General features: G+C 42.3%; 1 protein-coding gene across 1 annotated transcript in view; it reads left to right on the top strand.

The window, feature by feature from the left end:
• Nucleotides 1-18,404, top strand: part of LOC115394669 (ribonuclease inhibitor-like) — a 32,793-nt gene extending 14,389 nt beyond the window's left edge. The window contains exons 4-7 of the mRNA XM_030100023.1: nucleotides 12,077-12,250; nucleotides 12,520-12,702; nucleotides 17,008-17,326; nucleotides 18,300-18,404. Of these exons, the coding sequence (XP_029955883.1) occupies nucleotides 12,077-12,250; nucleotides 12,520-12,702; nucleotides 17,008-17,326; nucleotides 18,300-18,404 (781 nt within the window). The remainder of the gene's footprint in view (nucleotides 1-12,076; nucleotides 12,251-12,519; nucleotides 12,703-17,007; nucleotides 17,327-18,299) is intronic.
• The last annotated feature ends 7,662 nt before the right edge of the window (nucleotides 18,405-26,066 follow it).

The raw sequence follows: 26,066 nt of genomic DNA, 5'->3' as shown, positions 1-26,066 counted from the left end.
CTGGGGTGGAGTACTCTCAGTGTGAGGTGGAACGGTCCAGTTATAACTGGCAGTTTTTTTTTTTTTAATGTTCACTTTTGGCCTAATGTAACTGAAATACGACCGTGTAAAATGCTTTTACTTTGAAAGACTACGTGATATTGATGTGCGCATTTCTGATGTCCTTGGGTTTTGTGGAAGGTTGCTCTTCCTGTGAAATGAGGCGTTTGTCGCCATTACCGTAATGTATTATCAATGCGCGCACCGCAAAACAACTTGTGGGCTGGCTTGACCAAGTGTTTGTAGTTGTGTGCTGGCTTGACCTCAGTTATATTCATCACTGTTTGTGTGTGTGTGTTTGCATGTTTACTCTGTCTAGCTCTTACGGTGTTTCAGAGGTGGGACCAAGTCCTTGTTTTGCAAGTCAAAGTCGAGTCTCAAGTCTTTGCACTCGAGTCCCGAGTCGAGTCCCGAGTTCTGACAGTCGAGTCCCGAGTCGAGTCCAAGTCCTAAACTTTTTTCCTCGAGTCCTAAACAAGTCATTAAAAAAAAAAAAAAAAAACTGGGGAGGCATTGTTAAGGAAATTTTGGACTGAGATATCGATACTCTTTTTGAGAAGCGAGCTTGTCGATTGGGTATTTTCACCATATCTGTCAAACACAACATAAAGGTGCTGTGCTCCACCTGCCCCCAATGACCAGTCACCACTGCTTTTGAGCAGTGCTTGAGATGATGACTATAACTGATTTTACTTTTGATGTGGCTGCCTTCAGATGCTTAGAGAATTATTTCACATTGTAGGTGATTGTCATGTTTTTAATAAAATCCTCTGGCCTCAAACTTTTATGAGTTACAAACCCAACAATGCTGAACTTCATGTTGAAATCAGCTACATGTCAGATACATAAGCTACTTGTCAACTGGATTTACAGCTCAGGGACAGCACAGAAACAAACCACTTAACTCTATTCATCACTAATAGGAATAAGGTCAAAGCATTTCCAGAATAAAAGAATAAACCTCGGGAGGACAGTTGGAGTTACATTAGAACACATGCTGTTACCAGAACATTATATCTGTGACTGGACGAATCTTGGCTTCAAGCCTAACTATCCATTTCCACTCAAATCGAACATTTTACACAAAGCAACTCCAGGAGTAAATGGAAAAATTACAAAAACACAGTCAGGCAGCCCACAACAGAAACACCAATGATCAGTCTGTCTGATGACTCTGTCAACTTTGTCACAAAAACCTGGTGAATCAGCAGAGGAAGAAAAACATGAAGCCTTATTGTCTGACCTTTGTTGCTGGGAGGCTGGAAAAATGTATTATCATCATTATTATTATTATTATTAGCTTTAATTATTGGAGCAAAACTCTGCCATGAGTGGATATTCCAGGTTATGGTATGACCTCTTCCTCTCCTGCTCTCTGGTGTTTCATGGAAGTTTTAATTCTGCTGTGCTGTTTACTGCCTCCTGTACAACCTGCATACGGCCAGTCATTCTGTTTCCTTCTTTCATTTATAAAATCTGAGGAAAGACCTAATCACAAATCAACATTTCAAAAAGAAAAGCAACCGACATCAGAGGAGGCAGTCTGTTAATCCAAAGAATCACCATCAGACGTCCTCAGATAGCTTTACACTGATCAAGCTAAAGAACCAGATCTACACATACTGACATGTCTCTGACCTGGTAAAGATGCTCTGCCACCATTAAAGAAATATATTAAAATACTAACTGCACGACTCTGGCAATCCTCAGAAACTGTGAAACAGTACATGAAGGATTTTGGTCTTTGCGATGCCTGGCGCTCTCACCACCCCACTGCAAGAGAATACACATTCTTCTCTTCAGTTCACCATTCCTACTCTAGATTAGATTATTTCTTAACTCGCAGCACACTGATGAATGACATCTCAGAAATCAAAATTCATCCCATCGTCATAAGTGATCATGCACCAGTTTCATTTACTCTCAGAAATAAGACGAATAAACCACCAACTAGAAACTGGAGATTTAATACATCATTACTTAAAGATCCAGAGTTTATTAGCTATCTAACAAGAGAATGGTCTATATATTTAGAAAATAACGACTTGCCAGATACTTCAGCATGTGTTCTTTGGGAGGCAGGGAAAGCGGTGATGAGGGGAAAAATAATTTCCTTCTCCTCACACAAGAAAAAGAAAGAAGCTTCAAGAACTTTAGAATTGGAATTAAGAATTAAATCACTGGAGGAGGCTTATCATGTCTCCCCACAAGAGAACATACTGAAGGATATAAGGAAAGCTAAACTTGAACTGAATGAAATTCTAGATAAAAAAACTGAATTCCTGATCCAACGACTCCGTTTAGAGAACTTTGAGCATAGTAATAAATCTGGAAGATTCCTGGCAAATCAGTTAAAAACAAACAAGGAGAAAAACACGATTTCAGCTGTTAAAGACTCAGAAGGAAACATTAGCCATGACCCAGACAAGATCAATAATATCTTTAGAGATTTTTATCAAGGATTATACCGATCACAAATAGACACAACAGATGAGGAAATTAATACTTTTTTTAATGATATTAACCTTCCAAAATTGAAAGATGAAAATAGAACAGTGTTGGATTCTCCTCTTTCAGTGGATGAACTCCATAAATCTCTGCAGGATATGCCCAACAATAAAGCTCCAGGTCCAGATGGCTATCCGGCAGAATTCTATAAAGAATTCTGGACCATGTTGGCTCCCACTTTTCATAAAATGGTAATGGAAATAAAAAATAAACGAACAGTACCCTCAAATATGAACTTAGCCAAAATAACTTTAATACTTAAACCAGGGAAAGACCCCACACTTCCGTCCAGTTATCGTCCTATTTCATTAATAAATGTATATCTCAAAATAATCAGCAAAGCCCTATCCAGAAGAATAGAAAAGATAACCCCGCTCATAATACATCCTGACCAAACAGGGTTCATTAAAGGTAGACATTCATCCACTAACATGCGCAGATTAATTAATATAATAGATTACTCTACAATACATAATCTAGAATCCATAATTATCTCTTTCGACGCTGAAAAAGCTTTTGATCGAGTAAATTGGAAATTTTTATTTGGAATATTGACCAAATTTGGGTTTGGAAAGTCTTTCATAGACTGGATTAAAATCTTATATAACAACCCAGCTGCATGTGTGAAGACTAACGAGCAGACTTCTCCAAGCTTCTGTCTGCAGCGAGGAACCAGACAGGGCTGTCCACTCTCTCCCTCACTGTTTGCCATCTTTATCGAACCTCTGGCAGCTGCTATAAGACAAAATAAAGACATCAGAGGGATTCTGGCCAATAATAAGATAGAACATAAAATAAGTCTTTATGCAGATGATGTATTGCTTTTCCTGCAGAACTTTCCATTTTCTATCTCCCAGACAATCGCACTTATTGACAAATTTTCACTAATATCTGACTATTCTATCAGCTGGTCTAAGACTACAGCCATGCCTATAAACTGTGATTTACAAAGTATACCCAATGCTACAATCCAGTCTGGAAACATTAGATATTTAGGCATAAACATTTCTCCAAGGATATCAGAACTTTCAAAACTAAATTATGTTCCGTTACTGAAGTCAATAGAGGATGACCTCTTACGCTTACCTATATCTCTTATGGGGAGGGTTGCCACCATTAAAATGATGACTTTACCTAAGGTTAACTATTTATTTTCGATGATACCAACCAAACCATCGTCTGGCTGGTTCAAATCACTGGACTCATACATATCTAAATTTCTCTGGAAAAATAAATCATAGAATAGAATAGAACTTTATTTGTCATTGTAACAAGTACAACGAAATTGCGAAGCCCTTCAGTCAGTGCAAAGACAGACATAAATAAGTAACATAAAAAATGAAGTAGATAAAAAGATCCATATAAATATATAAATAAATAAGATGCATACAATGCAAATAGAATAACATCAGTGCAGGTGCAGAAAAAAAACTGCCATCGTTTGAGTGCATTGTCCTTCCATTTAGCCTTTGTTCAGGATCCTAACTGCTGTAAATAAATAAATCATCACGTATCAGTTTAAAGACAACAGACTAAAGACAGAGGTGGACGAGACTTGCCTAACTTCAGTAATTACTTCATAGCCAGAAAGCTGCAATATATCTACAAATGGCTTAAACCTAACAATTTAGATGAGCCATGGCTGGATGTAGAGCAGCATTATGTGAGGATCTAGTCATCTCTGACCTGCCATTCATCAGTCCCACCATCAAATCCCATCGGTGTTTTAAAAGTGTCAACATCAGTTCCTCTTTAATGGCTTGGTGGGACTTTCTAAAGCTAACCAAATCTTCTCTGATCCCGTGTAAACTCACACCCATCTGGAACAACCCGGACATCCTGCAAAACAAAAAGATGATAAACTTCACTCAGTGGAGAAATAAAGGAATCAGCCAGCTTGAACATATCATTGAAAACGGCAACTTTCTATCATTCAATAGTCTCATCTCACAATATGGAATCAGCAGCAAAGCATTTTTAGAATATCATCAACTTAAATCTATCATAGGTAAAAAGTATACCTTTAATCAATTGCAGGGACAGCTACCTCTCGGGGTCAAAGAATTCTTAAACCTCAGTTCCCCAAAGTTGCTATCGGAGATATATAAAATATTATCAAAGGTAGAAGATGAAATCTTCCTTCCGACCTTAAAATGGGAGGCTGACTTATCTTACAACTTTGACCAAAATGCGTGGTCACAAATATGTTTAAATACTTTCAAAAATGACAAAGAATTGAAATATACAACTAATACAATTCAAAATTCTGCATAGAATTCATTATACAGGATGAAGGATGTCGATCACAATCTGATATCTGTTCACATTGCAATGATAACATGACTGACAGCTACCTCCATGCCTTGTGGTCCTGCACACCAGTGCAGAGGTTCTGGCAGCAGGTGTGTGAAGACCTGTCAACATGGTTCACATGCAATATCCCTGCAACTCCCACACTGTGCCTGTACTGGTCTCATTGTTTCGAGAGTGGCTTGAAGGCGAGTAGCTTCAACATTTAGGGTGGCTTGAGCAACTTTCAGTTCTATTTCTTTACTTGCAAAGGCAGCCCTGGCTTGAGCAGCTTGTGCTTTCGCTCTTGCTTGTAGGGCCACCAGGCTGGCGCTGGAGACTGAAGTTAGCTTTGATCTGCCTGATCTTGATGACTTGGACTGTCTATCATCATGCTGTGATGCATCTCTACGATGGCTTGATGACATGATGATATTAGATGTAGGAGAAGACACTTGGCTTGCGTTGGAGCAGAGACAGCAAGGAGGCTGTGATGGCTGGCAACGTGCTGTGTGTAGAATCCTTACAGGCTCTTCTTTCTTCACAGCTTATTGTATAGCTGTCTTTTCACTGTACTGGTCTCACCACCTGATAGGTTACCCAGTCAGTTAAACACAGGGCTCAATAACACCAGGGAAGCCGAGGCTTGTATTGATGATTTACTGAACCTCAGTGTGAAACTGTAACAAATAAAGGCACATATATAATACATGAGGCGAGTACATACTTTGTAAATACAGTAAATAAGTTTTTTTCTCATTTACAGTTAATCATGACAGGTAAGTAATTATGAAGTACAGATATGCATAAAAATACACAGCCACAGACAGTCTTCACAACATCTGACTTAGTGAACAACTTAATAACTAAATAATTTAACAACTATCAGTTAAACTTCACAAATAATGTATTCTCAATATTAATATAAACCTTCTGAACATATATACTTACAGACATTGCGTCTTAACAAACCATGAAGGTCAACAGAGAAAGGAAAAACATAAAAACGCTTCCTCCGCAGCGTAGCTGTCAAATTGGTCTCCTAGTTACCGTCACTTCCGCTCTCAACAACGTACTGGAGTGACGTAATGCTGAGACTGAAGAAGCGGCCCCACCGCCCAACGGCCAGCAGGGGGCGCCAAACAATATACAGGGAGCACAATGAAATTATAAACAGCGGTCCATATGGGGTCCATAACACTCCCCGTCTGGGGTCTTTCATGACTCCACATAAATGTCATTCTTCACTTAGAGTTCTCAGAAGACAGAAGAAGAACCACTTCAGTAACAGGTCGACAGAATATTGTATTAGCTCCGTCTCTGAAGACTCTAATTTCCACCTTTCTGACCTTTCCGTCTTGACTTGGAATGGCTTTCATAATGATAGCCATTGGCCACTCATTCCTTTTCGCCCGATTGTCTTTCATCAGGACAATGTCTCCTTCTTTGAGATTTGGCCTGTTGTCTTGCCATTTGGATCGGCGCTGGAGAGAGCTCAGATATTCCCGACGCCACCTGTTCCAAAATGTCTCTGCCAGGCTCTGGACATGTTTCCATTGTTCTTTGAACACAGGACATGACGGTTGGATGACGTGGGAATGTGAGTGTTTGGGGTAGGGTTGACTGTGTGTGTGTGTGTGTGTGTGTGTGTGTGTGTGTGTGTGTGTGTGTGTGTGTGTGTGTGTGTGTGTGTGTGTGTGTGTGTGTGTGTACGTGCTTGCTCGCGTGTGTGTGTGAGTGTGTCAGAATGTGAGTGTGTTTGGTTTAGGGATGAGTGGTTGTGTGTGTGTGTGTGAGAGTGTGTGTGTGTGTGTGTCTGTGTGTGTCTGTGTGTGCATGCGTGTGTGTGTGTGTCAGTGTGAGTGAGTGGGTGTAAGTGTTCAGTTGGGGCGGGGGGGAGTGAGGTGGGAGAGGACAGGGTGGGAGGGGTGGGTTGGGGGGCGGCGGGGGGGGGATTTGATGCCCTGGATCTCGGGGAGCGTGGCCGGAGCGCTGGGGGTTGTACTGGCCTGGGGTGGGTAGCCGCCCTTGTGAGCCGGTTCTCCTGGGTGGGTCATGGCCCTCCCCATGTGTGGGGGGGTCGGCTCTTAGGCTCTTGGGCCTTGGGCTCTCGGTCCTGCCCGCCCCGGGCGTCCGGCGCCCGGGGTGGACCGGCTCCTGCCGGTCGTGGCTCCACGCGGCCCGGGCCCCGGGACCGCCGGGGTCCCCGGCCAGGGCTTTCCTCTGCCCCATTTCTGAACCGGAGCGTGGGCGTCTGCCTGGGGGAGCGGCTTGGATCCGGGCTCTGTGATGACCGCCGGCTGTCTGGGCTCTGAGGGCCTCTCTGGCCTGCTTCTGGCCTTCTCAGGGGTCAGAGGTCATATATGCATGATCACTATCACCATCACTGTCACCATCATATTTGCATGATCACGCAAATCTTTAATCACTCTTCACATACTCGGTTACCTTGTCTTCTTGTGGTGGTTAGAATAATGGTGATCTGTAATAGCCCTCTCTTAATGCACGACCCAAGTTTACTATTAGTTACTAGTCTGTTCACTACTATGGTTCGTCAGGGGGGGAAAAAAAAGAAAAAAAATTAGTATATATATATATATATATATATATATATATATATATATATATATATATGTATGGTTCTGTCAGTTTTTGTGTTGGTTGTCGGCTCTGTTTTGGTGTTGTCTAGATTGGGGTTTGGGATTGTCCTTGGTTGCGTGTGGTGCGTCGACAACACTGTTTTTCATTTGTTGTGAATTTGTACATAGGTTGTGCCCCCACCCGTTCTCCCTCTCTTTATCTTTCTCTCTTTCTGTCTCTCGCTCTCTGTGCGTTTCCGTCCCGGTCCTGTCCGGCAGATTCAGTCTCGTCCTGCTGCGAACATTAAAATCTGTTCGGATAGCAAAAGGCTACAATCATACAATATTGACACCGAGTGTTTCTTTTACAACAACTTTAAAATCCAGATGCAATGATTCGACACGCCCCCCTCACCCGCACCTCCAGACACAAAACGCTATAGAACGCAGGATCCGTCTGCTCCACCCCAACATATTGGATATCAAATGAAACTAGAAAATGTACACTTTAAGAGACACCAGGCAGAATATTCTCTGAGCCTCCCGTCAGTGGCAAAACAAGCCGAAAACCTATCTTCACATTTCACAGCCAGCACCTCAGATTGCATGTTTCTCACACACTTCTTCAACAAATCTCAAAGCTGTTCACACCAAACACAACATGTTTTATTTCCTTACCGTTTTGTGGTCATTTTCCACCTATCCGCGCTCCTCTGACCAAAACTAACCTCACAATCCTCTGGAGCAGTGAAAGAGCGTCATGCGCCAGAATTAGATGTGCTGCCCCTTGTCGCCATCTTCTGGGCTTGTTGTTAATTTGGGGAGTTTAAACAAAGTTTGTTGACGTTCTACGATGTTACACGCTGAGGCATCATCCAGCTGGGAGACATCTTTGAGCATAACCGCACAGTGCTGCTAGAATGAGGCACCGAATGGCAAATAGTTACTATTTCTGTTATATTTGACAATTTTTTTATTATGAAACATGCACATTTATCTTCATTGTGCATTTCGACAGCGCATTGCACATTGTTTTTGTTTTTTTTCTTGATGCGAATTTTGCAGATATTATTGTTTCCATATTGCAAAGGGAATTTTTTTGTTTTCCTGTAATATAATTGGCTGTTTTTGTATTGATATGCATGTGGTGTTATGCATCAGTATGCATTTCATACATTTTCTGTTATACACCGATTTTGTAAAGCCAATGAAACAGAAACAAAAAAACATGTTCATGTTTCAAGTTCGTGCACTTTCAATAAAGTATTATTTAAACAACCAGTTGTCATTATGTTGAGGCACCAAAGGGAGGAAATCAGTAAAAAGTACCTAAGTTACTTTTAAAGTAACTTAGTTACTTTGATATTGAAGTAATCAGTAAAGTAACTAGATTACCTTTTTGATGAGTAATCAGTAATCAGTAACTGAATTAACTTTTCAAGTAATCTGTGACAGCACTGGTCCTTGAACAAAATGACATTATTTTGTTCACACAGGAGCTTCTGGCAGAAGAAAGTTTGCGACCCCAGCACCCTCGTCGGGCGCTAACTTTCTTCGGCTGGGTGGCTGCAAAGTCTTCTGTGATTGTTCAGATTTCCCTGGTTTACCTCGGCATTCCCAGGTAAACCAGAGGTCAGCAGAGGTCAGTCTAATGGAGCTGACTGAAGAGACCGTGCTTTATTAAATGAAGCACAAAGCTGCTGTTTTCCAACAATCACTCAGAAAGTCACCTAAATTCTTCTTCATGATTATTTAACAGTCCATGTGTGGATTTGTAAATACTCATGACATTCATTCCATTCATGAATTCACATTTGTCAGCATTATTGATTAATTTCTTGTACCTCGTTTTGTTTCACCAAATGTTAAGGAGAGGTGCCTCTTTTGGTTATTTATACATTAAAAATTAATTCTGGATTTGGATCGTGTTTGCAGACTGATTTTGTTTCATAGCTTTGATAAAGTTTTTCAAAGATATTGGCTCTATTATATATTGCCATAGATACCACAAACACTTTATATCGCCTGAAAAACATTTTAAAATACAGTTAATAAATCTCGTCCTCACATCCGTCAAAGAAATGAATGAACCAGAATTAACTACTGAACAACTACTTGAACAGAGAGGGGAAGCCTGGTGGAGGAGAAGCATTCCGTAGGCATCTTCGTAGATCTACAGAAAGCATTTGACACTATAGACCATGAAATACTGTTAAATAAACTACACAAATATGGGATCAGACGGGTGGCATTTAAATTGGTAAAATTATATTTAAATAACAGAAAACAGTAAGTACAGTTGGGGGAACATGCATCAGAATCAAAATTCATATCATGTGGTGTACCTCAAGGATCTGTTTTAGGGCCAAAACTTTTTCTGTTATACATTAATGATTTGTGTAACATAACAAAAAAAATAAAATTATTTGCAGATGATACAGCAATTCTGGGTTCTGGCAAAGATCTGCAGCTATTACTGACAGAAATCACAGTAGAATTACATAAAATCAAAAAATGGTTTCATAGAAATAAACTATCATTAAATCTATCAAAAACAAAAATTATGTTATTTGGGAACGGTAGAAGAGAACACCAAATTCAAATCCATATTGACGATGTAAGTATTGACTGTGTAAAGGAATATAAATTTCTGGGAGTGATCTTGCGTCACGACATTAGCTGGCGATCATATATTGCCAGTATACGCCAGAAAATAGCAAAAAATATTGCAATAATAGGGAAATGTAGATATATACTAGACCAAAAAACCCTTGTTATGTTGTATTGTTCATTAGTTCTGCCTTACATGAGTTATTGTTCTGAGATCTGGGGAAATGCCTATGTTAGCCACTTGTCACTTCCGATTGACTGACAAAAAAAGGCCATAAGGATTGTACACAACGTTGGCTTTTGGGAACATACTAATACACTGTTTCAAAGATCCCAAATTCTAAAACTTAATGAGATTATAAAGCTGAAAACCCTACTAATTATTTATAAGGCCGTGTACAGTCAACTTCCTGGAAACATCCAAAACAGGTTCTTAGAAAGAGAAGGTGGATATAATTTTCGGTGGAAACATAACCTTAAAGTCCAGAGTATGCGTACAACCCCGAAGAGCCACTGTATCACCAGAAAAGGCTTATGGAATGAATTAGACAACACCTTAAAAACATCAAGTCGTGAACCACAATTAAAAAAACTATGCAAAATATTTGCACTTAAAGAATATGCTAAAGAGCAATGAGTGAACTAATCCCCAAAATAAGTAAATCGAGTCATGGACAGACACTTATGCACTACAGTGCGTTCGTGGCTGGAATGGAAATTGTGGGTTCTGGTTCTATGGGTAGATTCATGTGCATGTAAATATATTTGCAGTTGCAGTTCTCACTTAAGTCTTAGTACACATAGCAGCACTAAGAGACTGTAATGACTGTAATGTTCGGGGTAGGCATATATAAGCAGTAGCTTCAGCCTATTGCTTTTGAGGTGTTTGACTTCTTTTCTTGTTTTCTACTTTAAAAAAAAAAAAATGTGTTCTAAGATTGTACGAGTTGGTTTAACCAAATGTTTAAATGCTCAAATAAACCTAAACCTAAACCTAAGCCATTTATGTGGACACAAAACTAAAACTAAAGCATAAAGTGGTGTGAAAAATCACAACAGCAAGGAAGTGTGTGAATGCATAACAGTTGAAATCCACATGGAAAAGAAAAAGAAAGTGACAGTGAGCTGGATTTATGGATCACCAGGTTCTAATATATATAAATTACATCTTCAAGATCTCCGCAACACTTCATTTAGATTTTTTTGCTGATGATACAAATATATTTTGAACAGGGGAGAACCTGGAACAACTCACAAAGCAAATGTCAGAATTAGATCAGTTGAAAAAATGGTTTGATGCAGATAAACTATCATTAATTTGAAAACATTTCATTTTGTTTGGTTACTGTAAAGGGGACAAGGACATTCAAGTTATAATAGAGGATGTAAAAGTGGAGAGAGTGAAGGAAATTTAATTTTTCGGGGTGATAATCGACCAAAGCATTGGCTCTAAACCTCATCTCTGCCAAGTTCTAGTCAGCAAGGAGCTGAAAATGTTCCTGTCAAGTTCTGTCAATGATCTGTCCTGAAGAAACGTGGCTCAGCACTGTGTGTCAGGCTCTGGATGCACTGATCATACTTGATGAAGATCAGAGCTCAGTGACGGTTTATATCTCTTCATGAGGTCTGATTATTAGAAGAATCCAGAAAATGACCACAGATGATCATTTTGATTGAAGACTTTTGATTTGAACATTTTTAAACCAGAGAAAGAAACTCAGAACGCTGTGAACAGAGATCAGTTCAGTCAGAATATTAAACACACACACACACACACACACACACACACACACACACACACACACACACACACACACACGCACAGTATTAGATTCAAACCCACAACCTTCCTGCTCTGAGGCACTAACCTCTGCTCCACCTGCGGCCCGTCAGTCTTCACTGCTCCATGACTCCAGAACTCCATGTTCTCTCCTTCATGTCCACATGAAGCCAAAGTCAAACCAGAGAAGAAGATCTGAAGCTCTGATGTCAAACAGTCCAACAAAGTCTCCTCTCTCATAACGTCCTGTCCTCTCTGTGTCTCATTACAGACTTTCTTCCTGTAGACTCTCTGATTCTCACTGTGAAGTGATCTCCTCAGCTCTGAAGTCTGACCCCTCCCATCTGAAACAGCTGGACCTGAGTTTCAACAAGCTGCAGGATTCATCAGTGAAGATTCTGTGTTCTGGACTGGAGAGTCCAAACTGTAACCTGGAGACTCTGAGGTCAGTTCACTGTCTGAAGTTAGAATCTGTTGAAGTCAAATGACTGAGAGGAGTTTAGGAGGATTCCAGATGTTGGAGGGACAGAGAGTGGACTGAGCTCTGCAGCATGTTAGTGATCAGCATGTTGATGAGAGCTCTTCTCCTCCTGGAGGCTTCAGCTGTTTGGACTTTACATTTCTAAACTCTTCCAGTCTGAACCTTCTTCAGCTCTCAATGACTTCAACATCAGACTTTGTCCTCTAATCTCACTCCTTTCTCTCTTTATTCAGGTTGTTTGACTGCAGTTTGTCAAAGATCAGCTGTTCTTCTCTGGCCTCAGCTCTGAAGTCCAACCCCTCCCTCCTGAAACACCTGAAACTTCTGGACCTGAGTTACAACCAGCTGCAGGGTTCAGGAGTTGAGCAGCTGTGTGGTTTTCTGGAGAGTCCACTCTGCAGTCTGGAGACTCTGAGGTCAGACTCCATGTTTGAGTTTGTGTTGTGTGAAAGTTGTGTTGACACTGATCAAATCAGTCACAATAATTTTGTTTCATCTATTTTAATTAGTAAGTTCACAGAAACATTCTGGCACTTACATGAAATCACATCTGTACACATCATTTTTTCAAGTTTTTAATATCAAGCAAATTAAAGATGAAATAAAATCAAACACAAACAAAAAATGTGCGAAACAAAGTGTCAAACATGGCCCTCGTCACGAAATCTGTAAAATAACATACAATAATGAATAATTTCAGGAGTGTGGAGGAATGAAGCCTAAATATTAGCATAAAGTCATTGAATAGTTGTCATTTCTTGTTACATTTGTTCAGCTCGCTCTGCCTGGAGAATCTCATTTTTTCTACTTTTTAAAAAAAGTAGACCCTGTAAAAAAGCCTTTAAAGACTCCGACAAGAGCACAGTTGAAATAGGCTCAGACTCACATTGGTTCAAAGACATTGAATCTTCAGTCGAGTTTATCAAATCAAAATCAAAACTTTATTTGTATAGCACTTTTCATGATAATAAAAACAACATAAAGTGCTGAACAGTAAAAAAAACAGTCATAAAAACAGAAGAATAATAACTGCACCATCAATAAGTATACACCACACGCACACGCACGCACGCACACACACACACACACACACACACACACACACACACACAGTCTTGTATTTCTATCCTTGTGGGGACCGTCCATTGACTCCCATTCATGTCTAGCCCCTAACCCTGACCCTTACCCTAACCCTAACCCACACCACAACAAAGCCTAACCCTAAAGAAATGTTTTTGCACTTTTACTTTTTTCAGTAACAACAACATGGTCAAGAAAACACTGTTTCTCCTACTTAGGACCGGAAAAAGGTCCCCACAAGGCACGTCGTTCCACGTTTTGCTATCCTTGTGGGGACATTTGGCCCCGACAAGGATAGAAATACAAGAACACACACACACACACACACACACACATACACACACACACACACACACACACACACACACACACACACACACACACAAACAGACATACACCTAATATTTGCCCACAGCAAGGCAGAGGAGACATGGCATGGCACTAAGCATCATGGGAAAACACTACCGGTGGAGCCGTCCACACAAGGAGAAGGCGAAGGTCATTAATACTGGGGCCCCAGCGCTCGACCCCCGACCCCGTCAGACCAAGGGGACCCCACACACCAAGGTGTGGACACCCCCAGGCCAGCCAGGACCAGAGGACTCGAGTGCAGTGACCCCAGCAGAGGACCAGGACCAACTCCCGAAGTGAAAGACCCCCCTCAGGAAACACTGGAGTTAAGCAGCTAAAAACATAAAAAACCATGATACAAAGCTAATAAGAAAAATAAGTAAGATAAGATTATAAAATAGAAAAGTAAAATAACTTAAAAGTACATCGTAAAAATAGAACGAATGAATAGGATAAATATATTAAAAATTAAAATGACCAAAAATAAAAATGATGGAGATAAGAACTATAAAAGGTAAATTAAAAGCCAGATTAAAAGGTGTGTTTTTAACTTCCCTTTAAAAACATCAACAGTCTCTGCGGTCCTGAGGTTCTCCGGCAGGCTGTTCCACAGGCGGGGGCCGTAGTGGCTGAAAGCCGCCTCAACATGGGTTTTTGTTCGAGCTTTTGGAACACACGAGAAACCGCTGCCAGAGGACCTCAGGGCCCACGAGGGTCGATAGGGTTAAAACAGATCATCCATCCATCCATCCATCCATCCATCCATTTTCTACTGCTTATTCGGGGCCGGGTCGCGGGGGCAGCAGTCTCAGCAGGGATGCCCAGACTTCCCTGTCCCCAGACACTTCCTCCAGCTCCTCTGGGAGGATCCCAAGGCGTTCCCAGGCCAGCCGAGAGACATAGTCTCTCCAGCGTGTCCTGGGTCTTCCCCGGGGTCTCCTCCCAGTGGGACATGCCCGGAACACCTCCCCAGGGAGGCGTCCAGGAGGCATCCTAAACAGATGTCCGAGCCACCTCAGCTGGTTCCTCTCGATGTGGAGGAGTAGCGGCTCTACTCCGAGCTCCTCCCTGGTGACTGAGCTCCTCACCCTATCTCTAAGGGAGCGCCCAGCCACCCTACGGAGGAAGCTCATTTCGGCCGCTTGTATCCGGGATCTTGTCCTTTCGGTCATGACCCAAAGCTCATGACCATAGGTGAGGGTGGGAACGTAGATTGACCGGTAAATTGAGAGCTTCGCCTTTCGGCTCAACTCCTTCTTCACCACGACGGACCGATACAACGACTGCATCACTGCAGCCGCTGCACCGATCCGCCTGTCAATCTCACGCTCCATCCGTCCCCCACTCGTGAACAAGACCCCAAGATACTTGAACTCCTCCACTTGGGCTAGGGTCTCTCCACCAACCTGGAGGGGGCAAGCCACCTTCTTCCGGTCAAGGACCATGGCCTCGGATTTGGAGGTGCTGATCCTCATCCCTGCCGCTTCACACTCGGCTGCGAACCGCCCCAGTGCATGCTGTAGGTCCGGGTTCGATGAAGCCAACAGGACAACATCATCTGCAAAAAGCAGAGATGAAATCCTGTGGTTCCCGAACCGGACCCCCTCCGGCCCCTGGCTGCACCTAGAAATTCTGTCCATAAAGATTATGAACAGAACCGGTGACAAAGGGAAGCCCTGCCGGAGTCCAACATGCACCGGGAACAGGTCCGACTTACTGCCGGCAATGCGGACCAGACTCCTACTCCGGTCATACAAAGACCGGACGGCCCTTAACAAGGGGCCCCGGACTCCGTATTCCCGGAGCACCCCCCACAAGACACCACGAGGGACGCGGTCGAACACCTTCTCCAAATCCACAAAACACATGTGGACTGGTTGGGCAAACTCCCACGAACCCTCAAGCACCCTATGGAGGGTATAGAGCTGGTCCACTGTTCCACGACCAGGACGAAAACCGCATTGTTCCTCCTGGATCAGCTAAATAAGAAGGCGCAAGGCCATTAAGACATTTAAAAACTAATAAGAGAACTTTGAAATTGATCCTGAAGCAGACAGGGAGCCAATGCAGCGACTGTAAAACCAGTGTATATAATATAATTAACTTATGATAAACTTATGAAATTAATCATCAGATAAAAGTGAAATGTTAAATCTCCACTGAGTGGGATGTCGAGACTCAGTTGAAATTTGAATGCCCAGGGATGAAGGAGCCTGATCTGAAACCAGAATAGGATGATATACAATATCAGTCACTTTCAGCATCAGTCTGGTGTCAATAAAACAAGAATCTATACAGGAAAATGTTTGGTGGCCATGTGAGTAAAAGGAATATTGCCTCTCAGTAGAGTTACTAAACCTCCAGGGGTCGATGTAGCCATGATTAGACATAGAACTGCAGAGAGCTTCAGCCATTTGGGACTGGATTAATCCAGGTTTGGAAGAATCTAGTTGAGAATTCAGAGCACAGTTCATGTCTCTGCCAAAAATCAAGAATGTTTCATTTTGAGATGGTCAGTTTTCAAACAGCTCATTCATAAAAATATGATAATCAAAAATTGGTGCATAAACATTGACAGGTAAAACTGGAAGAGGGGATATAGTGCCGTCCTGATCAGAAATGATTTCAGTTTCTGTAAATGGAAGTGATTTACAAATCAGGATTTAATTACCTCCGCCAGGAGGTTATGGAATCACGTCCGTTTGTTGGTTGGTTTGTTGGTTGGTTGGTCTGTTAGCAAAATTCCGGAAAAAGTAATGGACGGATTGCAATGAAACTTTGTGGAAAGGTGAGTCTTGGGCTAACTTAGAATCCATTAAATTTTGGTGATGATCCGGATCACTGTCTGGATCCAGGAATTTTTTAAAGGATTCTTTATCATTGACAGATAGGGAGTCTTTCACATAGTTGGGCAGACCCACTGACACTGGACGTGCAGTATGGTGACTGACTTGACCTGTTGGGGGGGTCTGCACTGTCTGAGTGCAACATTCTTGTTTATATTAGAACGGGAACTTCAACCACATTTTTGGATGAAAAGTTAGAATCTGTTGAAGTCAAATGACTGAGAGGAGTTTAGGAGGATTCCAGATGTTGGAGGGACAGAGAGTGGACTGAGCTCTGCAGCATGTTAGTGATCAGCATGTTGATGAGAGCTCTTCTCCTCCTGGAGGCTTCAGCTGTTTGGACTTTACATTTCTAAACTCTTTCAGTCTGAACCTTCTTCAGCTCTCAATGACTTCAACATCAGACTTTGTCCTCTAATCTCACTTTTTTCTCTCTTTATTCAGGTTGAGGAGCTGCAGTTTGTCAAAGATCAGCTGTTCTTCTCTGGTCTCAGCTCTGAAGTCCAACCCCTCCCTCCAGAAACATCTGAAAATTCTGGACCTGAGTGGGAACCAGCTGCAGGATTCAGGAGTTGAGCAGCTGTGTGGTTTTCTGGAGAGTCCACTCTGCAGTCTGGAGGATCTGAGGTCAGATTCCATGTTTGAGTTTGTGTTGTGTGAAAGTTGTGTTGACACTGATCAAATCAGTCACAATAATTTTGTTTCATCTATTTTAATTAGTAAGTTCACAGAAACATTCTGGCACTTACAAGAAATCACATCTGTACACATCATTTTTTCAAGTTTTTAATATCAAGCAAATGAAAGATGAAATAAAATCAAACACAAACAAAAAATGTGCGAAACAAAGTGTCAAACATGGCCCTCGTCACGAAATCTGTAAAATAACATACAATAATGAATAATTTCAGGAGTGTGGAGGAATGAAGCCTAAATATTAGCATAAAGTCATTTCTTGTTACATTTGTTCAGCTCGCTCTGCCTGGAGAATCTCATTTTTTCTACTTTTTAAAAAACATCACCTCGTTGGTCCAAAGTGTATTGGATGGAGCCTTTTGGGATTTCCAGTGGAGGAGGAGATGGCGTCTCGCTATCAGAGAAGTGAACATTAAAACCTGTAACTGCTCAGATGAGAAGTGAGAATGTTCTTCAGGAAACCCAAAGACAGCCATATGAGGAGAAATGTCAGTTGTTCTGAAAGTATCTGAGACATGATGTCAAAGTAAGACGTCCTAATCCTGAATTAATAAGGGCTGGTTCCTCTACCAACACCAACACATATTAGAACGGGAACTTCAACCACATTTTTGGATGAAAAATGAAGAGAGAAAAACACTGACGAAAGAGGTGATCAGCAGCAAGAATACCCAGATCCCCCCTCAGCGACCACCACCCCGTCCCCAAACAGGATACCAGAGCAGACTCCACTAGGAGCCAAGAACCAACTAACTTTCATGCTCCAAACGCAGCAGGAGCTCCTGCAACACAGACTGAAGGTAGACAGAAATTACAGGATGTACATTCAGCAGGTCAGTCCAACCTGAACATGTTATTAACTTGTTAGAGGATTAAAATATTCGTCCCACTGCCATTCATATATCAAACATTACATCAACACCACAGTAAAACTGTTTCAGTGTTTAAAGTCGTTTTGTAGGCAGCTGGCTCTTAAATCAGATCTCCAAGGTCCATTTAAACGCCTCATCTTCCTGTTTTTCTTCCTCTCCTCCCAACAGCCACACCTGCTAACTCACAGCGCCCCCCCACGGCCATTTCTGAACATAGACATGCTGGATGTCAACCCACAGCATGAACAACACTTCAACACACCTGAAACCTGATATCTGTGTCAACTGAACTTTAACATTTGCATCCTCATTTTCACCTAATTATTCTGATGGTATTTCTGTGAGATCTCCAGTGTTGGCAAGTTACTTCATAAAAGTAATAGTTACAAGTTACTTCTTCATAAAAGTAACTGAGTAACATTTTAAAAGTGACTAATTACTGGGCAACGTCACAATTGTTACCTTTAATAAAAACATGTTTAAATGTGTCAATTTGGATTCCCTCTCAGTGAAACTTCAAGTTCAATTATTTCTTCTAAAACTGAATCTATGATGAATTAATTAAATAAATGGACACTTGACAGAATAAATTACAAACAGGAAACACTGCATTAATCTAAATTATTCAAAAGTTGCTGTGTGATAATATGAGACAAGACACCAATCAAATGTGATTAGTAACTGCAGATAGCATTTCGACATTTCTAAAAGAATAATCAAACACAGTAGATGTGTGTCAACAGATGTCTGTCCTTCCATTAAAAGCTGCCTCTGAATGATCGGGGCTCTCTGGCTGTATCTCTGTCTGCTCTGCCCTGTCATGTCCGTGCCTCACTGAGGAGGTGTTTGTGTGTTAACATCCGTCCAGGTCTTCCTCTGGTTGGTTTACGATCACAGTGACTATCGTCTGATCTGGCTCCGACTTTCGGGGACCACGCCATCTTTAGCTCATGAGAAAGATTTCTTTTCACTCTCCTGAACGCCAAAAGTTCTCCAGGTGAAATCGGCACTGTGACACATTCTGAGCGTCATGAGATGAGTGACATGAGTCGTGGCTCGGTCGTCACGTGACCAGGGGCGTATCCAGGACATTTTTACTGGGGTGGCCAGGATGGGACACAAAGTTAGTCTGGGGTGGCCATGGTATCACGGAATTAAACTCTCTCTGTGTCTCACACACACACACACAAATATATGTATATATATATATATATATATATATATATATATATATATATATATATATATATATATATATATATATATATATATGTATGTATGTATGTAGTGTGTGTGTGTAGGGAGCAAAAGAGAGATAAGGGTAGTAACTCATTCTGTAGAGTAATCAGTCAGCTGTCACTTGTATTGTTACCTGAGTTGTTTTCCTTACCAACCTCGTGGTTAAATAAAAACACAGCAATGCAGGTCACAGAACAAATACTTAGAGATAGACCTAAACTTTCTGTAAAAGGTAAACTCAGCTTTATATGTTTAGTGTGTTGTCATTTATATTAACTATTGATTTTTAAAATATGTTCCTTACCATTTCTGGTTCAATAAAAACATACTGGCAAAAACACACACAAAAAAAAAAAAAAAAAAAAAAAATCCATTAACTTGTGATGTATGTACTTGCACAAAAAGTAGATTTCAATCCAAACAGTATTCATATTCATAGGCCTGATGAAGGCATAAAGTGAAACATTGGCTTCGATTCAGCATACAACAACTTTATTTAAGTTAAATTGTTAAGACTGCACGAAACAAACAGACAAACTATACAATTAAGAAATGCAAATGCAATTTTAGAACACATCACAAATTCTGTGTTTATCCATCTTACATAGGACCTGTTTTGATGGTTGGTAGAAAAAACTTTAATAATCTTGTCCATTTGAAGTGACTTTGCTCTCCTCCACTCAGTGCTGAGGACACCCAGGTTTCAATCTGTCATCAGTCATTGTGCACAAACGGGTCTTGATGAGTTTCAGAGCAGAGAAGCTCGCTCACATGTTCCACTGCTTACTGGGAGGACTCTGGCTCTCCTGCACAGATGGAAAAGCTCCTGAAAAACATATTGTGTCACATATTTTAATTGATTTTGGATTGAGATTTTCTCTTGTTTAGCTCTGGGGATTTCTATGTATTCACATATAAATTTCATACACAATTGGACTTTTTTTTTTTTTTTTTTTTTACAGTAAATTAACTCAAGTATGAGAGAGTACACAACAACTTCAAGTAACATGTTCATGAATGACCTCTGAACCTGACATACACCTTAGTTGGTGGAGTTCCAGACACAGCTGGTTCAGTCAGTCTCCTTCTCTAGTGTGGCTGGTCAACTGTGGGAATACAAGGATGGGTTATTAAAATGACAGATAGATAGATCGACAGGCAGGTGCACACACACAAACAAACAAACAAACACACACACACACGCACGCACGCACGCACGCATGCACGTACGCACTCACATACAAATCTGAACACACATCAGCAAAATAACCTAGAACCATTTCATATCCAATTTATCTGATTAACAACAACAAAGCAGCTGACGTTAATACTGACTCGGTTTGCAGGCTGCTGCTACACCAGCTAACTAGTGCAGTATCTCATCTTTTAGCTTACATAAAGTTTGCTCAATAAAGTTTTTCTACACATTCAGAGCAAATTACGACATAATCAAACATTAAATTACCATACATCTCAATTGTCTGCATCCGTTTTTATCCAGTTACACTGAACGTCCTCTGTCCCGTGTCTCCGGAGCTGCAGGTGACACGTAGATGCAGCGTCTTCATCTCGTGGCTTCACTGATCCCAGACCTGCATGGTCACTGGAAAAGCCTCCACAGATCAGAAATCAGCTCTCTGCAGCCTCAGTCCGACCATATTATGGTAGTTAAAAGTGTAAAACTGACTCCAGATCCGTCAGTCAGCCATCACCATTGATTGGCCGCGTTTCTCTTGTTTCTTGTGTTGACGAACTCGGCCAACGACCTATCGGATCTGGGGTGGCCACAGGGGTGGCCAATGAGATTTCAGGGGTGGCACGGGCCACCCCAGGCCACCCCTAAAATCGCCATTGCACGTGAACGCACTTTGCACCAATACTGTTCCTTCTTTCTGGACATGAACTTCATGCTTCGCACGTTTGTTGGAACAGCTGGACTCAGGAGGAGAAAACCAAGTTAAACACAGTGAATTATAGTAACGGATCCATGCAGCATTTTACTGTCAGTAACAGAAATGGCGTTGTAATGTTTAAAAAAGTAATGAGATCCCTCCTTCCTAAAAATCGTAACACTTTATTTTCAGGCCATTATTCTCGTCACTGGAGATCTCCCCTCTAAATCTCCACATTTATTCTCAAGAGCTGAAACCTGAGCAGAAAGTTTCTCCTCTTTCTTCTGGAGCTCCACCACATCATGTGTCCAGGTTGATAGTGATCCCTCCGTCTCAGTCACAGTGGCCTTCAGCTCACTCAGTCTGACTCGCGAGCCGCTACGCTAACTGTCAGTTCTGTCTTCACTCTTTACTGTTCTGAATTAAAAAAAATAAAAATAGAAACCTCTCTCTGTGTGTGTGTGTGTGTGTGTGTGTGTGTGTGTGTGTGTGTGTGTGTGTGTGTGTGTGTGTGTGTGTGTGTGTGTGTGTGTCAACATCAGACTTTGACCTCTAATCTCACTTCTTTCTCTCTTTATTCAGGTTGATGGGCTGCAGTTTATCAAAGATCAGCTGTTCTTCTCTGGCCTCAGCTCTGAAGTCCAACCCCTCCCTCCTGAAACATCTGAAACTTCTGGACCTGAGTAGGAACCATCTGCAGGATTCAGGAGTTGAGCAGCTGTGTGGTTTTCTGGAGAGTCCACTCTGCAGTCTGGAGACTCTGAGGTCAGTTGACTGTCTGTTACTGTTGTAGAAGGAGAAATGTTTGTCAGCAGCTGTGATCTGAGACTCTGATCCTGCAGTGAGAGAGTGGACTGAGCTCAGCAGCAGGTTACTGATGTGTGTGTGGACATGAGGAGGTGTGTGACTGTTGTGTTGACGTTGATCAGTCCCCCCCCCCCCCCCCACACACACACACACAGTATGGAGATATGGCATGGCACTGAGGATCGTGGAAAAAGCTACGATTTGGGGTCGTCCACACTGGGAGGGGTCACAGGTCATGACTGCCGGGGGCGTCTGCACCCGAGGTGGGGAGCCCCCCAACCAGCCGGGCCAAAGGGCCCCATGGACAGAACCCCCAGCAGCAGAGCTGATACAGCCACCAGTGTGGAGGACCCCCTGAGGAAACACTGGGGTAAAAAAATGTAACAAAGGTGTCACACCCTGTGCCCCTGCGTCCTCGTGGAGGTGCTGGGGTCCTGTTCTGTTTGTCTGCCCTCATGTTCTCCTGCCTGGTCACCTGTCTGCTCCTCTTGTTCTCCTGTCAAGTCACCTGCCCTCATGTTCTCTCGCCTCATTAACTCCCTAATGTGCCTCACCTGCCCTGCCATGTATTTAAGTCCCGTGCTCCAGGTGTGTCTTGTCGGCTCCTTGTGGGTCTGTCTGTGTGCGTCTGTGTGCCTCCATGTCCCTGCCTGCACCTGCCTGCACCTGCCTGCACCTCAGCTCTGTTTTGCCTTTTGTTCCTGTGTTCCTGAGTTTTTTGGACAATAAACACTTTTGTACCCCGCCTGGCTGCCTGCGCCTGGGTCCTTCCACCCCGCACCCGTGACAAAAGGAAGAGGAAAAAAAGGAAATTAGGATAAAAAAAAATTAAGTGAGCATTTAAGAGTTAAAATAGATCAATAGAATAGGTAGCCTACTATGTAAAACGGAAATAGTAAAATTACCAAAAATTGACATAAAAAATAAAGCAAAATAAACAGCAATAACTTACTACTATTTAAGTTATACGAGGGGGTACCCAAAAGAAACCGGAATTTGGTCAGAAAATAATAATAATAATAATGAGTTTCGACTTCTGGCCGCCTCATGCATATCTATGAAAAGTCCGAGCTCCCAGAGTTACACTGACGCCTGTCACACGCTGTTTATAGTAACAGAGTGCAGCAGCGGTCTGCAATTTTTCCAAAATGGCGACATTGCTAGAGCAGCGCGCAAACATTAAATTCTGGTTTTTGCTTGGAAAAACAGCAGCAGAAACACTCACCTTGTTGCAGCAAGCCTACAAAGATGATGCTCTGAGGAAGAATCAGGTCCATGAGTGGTTCGGGCAGTTTAATTAGGGCCAGATGTCGGTGCGTCAGGTCCGCTCAGCAGTGAAAACAATGCTGAGCTGCTTTTTCGCTGTCCATTCGTCAAGTGGGAAACACGGCTGGAGCGCTGTAGTAATGTGGATGAAGATTATTTTGAAGGCGACGGTGGTGTTTTATTTTGAAATGTAAGAAATAAAAAGTTATAACCAAATTCCGGTTTCTTTTGGGTACACCCTCGTATTAACTAAAATATAAAAGGTCAATTAAAAGCCTGTTTAAAAGGTGAATCTTTAACCTTCTTTTAAAACTCCCAGCAGTCTCTGCAGTCCTGAGCTTCTCCAGCAGGCTGTTCCACAGATGGAGGCCATCGTGGCTAAAAGCTGCCTCACTGTGAGTTTTTGTTCTTCTTCTGATGTGGATCAGAGGAGCTGCTGGAGGAGCTCAGGATCCACGAGGGTCGATGTGGTCAAAGCTGATCAGATCAATAAGATGGAGCAAGGCCGTTAAGACATTTAAAAAGTAGTTAAAGAAGCTTAAAATCCACCCTGAAGCAGACAGGGAGCCAATGCTACGACTTTAAAGCTGGTGTCATGTGGACCCGCCCTCTGGTCCTCATCAGCTGGTGTGGCTGAGTTTTGCATGAGGATGATGTGAGTGATGAAGATCCACAACAACAGAACAGCTCATTGATCAGGACACAGTAATGTGGAGCTGCTCATTTCTCCATCAACACATCTGGTTGGTTCCTCCTCATTGATTCTGCTGCTTTCTCTCTTTATTCAGGTTGGATAAATGCAGTTTGTCAAAGATCAGCTGTTCTTCTCTGGCCTCAGCTCTGAAGTCCAACCCCTCCCTCCTCAAACATCTGAAACATCTGGACCTGAGTAGGAACCAGCTGCAGGCTCCAGATGTGCAGCAGCTGGTTGATCTCCAGCAGAGTCCAGACTGCAGCCTGCAGACTCTGAGGTCAGTAGATGGTTGGAGTGAGTCCATGCTGCTTTCAGCAGGTTTGTACTAAACACAGTCAGTGTGAGAACAAAGATCCAGGGTTTGACTCTCAGTGAGGCTGTGAGAGGAGAACGCTGAGCAGCTTCAGGATTGGACAGCAGAGGACACACAGTCAGCCAATCAGAGGAGCCACAGGCTTGTTGTGTTGGTGTGACAGTGGTGGTCCTTCATGAGCTCTGAGCTGCTGACTGCTGCTCTGAACAGGACTGAAGTCCTCGCTGCTTCACAGAGACTCTGATCATCTCCTCTCATCTCTCTGCAGGTGGAACTGAGAGCAGAGAGGAAGCTGTGTGTCCTGAAGATCTACTGAGGAGAGCAGAGCTTCATCCAGACTGAGTGACAGAGGAACCACCAGAAGATCTGCTGAGTGTCAGTGGAGCAGTGTGAAGAGCTGAGAGTCCAGCATCGAACCAGGATGTGACCCAGAACCATCAGTGTGTGGACTGAACCTTCAGAGGACAATGAGACTCTGTAACCTTCAGAGAGTGAACTGGTCTGTGTGGAGTTTCTCAGCTTCTGTAAAGTGGACCAGGAGCTGCTCAACACTCCATCAAGCTGTTCACCACCTTCACCTCCATCAGCTGAGGATTTGTCCACAGCACAGAGAGTGAGCTGCATGAACAGAGACACTTCCTGTTCCAGTCGGCTCTGACTGTGTCTTGAAAGTGAAATGAATCCTCTGCTCCCCCAATCCTGTCAGGACTCTGTCAACATGGACGGTGTCAAATCTTTCCAGCTGAAAGTCCACATCTTTAGCCTCTTAAAGCAACAGATACTGGCTCGATGAGCATCAAACATGAACTTCATTCATGTCAACTTTTTCCCTCTACATCAATATATATGTATATTTTTTTTGTCTTTTGATGAACTTAAAGGTCCATGTTGCTCTTTTGTTCTGCAACTTGCAATCCTGAAGAGTCTTCAGCAATCCTCAGTCAGCCTCTTCATCCTGGAACAACAGGAATCTTCAAACCTGCCCCGACTGAGAGAATACACACTTGAAGACAACAAAAGACAGATCGCACAAGATCTTCCTCTTCTGATCTTACAGTGTGTGGTGTGTTCCAGAGTGCTGATGTTAGCAGCTGGGAAATAACGCTCAGTTCCTGCTACAACATCTGGGAATAAATGGGTGATTCTGCAGAATGTTTTGAACAAACCTCTTAGAGGGGCTGAAGAATATTGCTGTTTTTCACAAAGATTCTTTCTTTGTGTTTTGTTTGGGGTTACCAGAACATTAAACTTCTAACATGCAGACAAGGCATGACAGCTGATATTCTATCATTTATTTAACAGCTTTATAACTCATCAACACTCCAGCACGACCAGCATGGCTCTGTGCCTGTACGTCCTCCATGGCATTCTGGGTAAATGAGTTCTTATCAAACTATATCCGCCTCTCACACCCCAGTGAGCTGGAGATGCTGGAGACATTTTGAGGAATTGTCCCTTTGACACCAAATCAGGAAGGTGGGAGACTTCTTAAAGCAACTTCCCTTTTTGACTTCAGATCAAGACTCTGAGAAGCAGCAACTCTGCTGATGTTCACATTTCAGTTGATTTGACGACCTGAACTGCAGCTGATCAGCTGGAATACACACATTGAGTGAGAAACTTTTTAACAGTCAACATTTTGACTTTAGATGTTTGTTGAAATGCATAATGGGTTTTTTCTCTCTTCTGTGAAGAATTAAGGCTGCATCACCAACTTTTTGTTC

Source organism: Salarias fasciatus, chromosome 9 (genome assembly GCF_902148845.1).
Source record: "Salarias fasciatus chromosome 9, fSalaFa1.1, whole genome shotgun sequence".
Classification (NCBI taxonomy): Eukaryota; Metazoa; Chordata; class Actinopteri; order Blenniiformes; family Blenniidae; genus Salarias; species Salarias fasciatus.
Note: the sequence above shows the minus strand (reverse complement) of the source record. Positions and strands in the feature narration are given on the sequence as shown.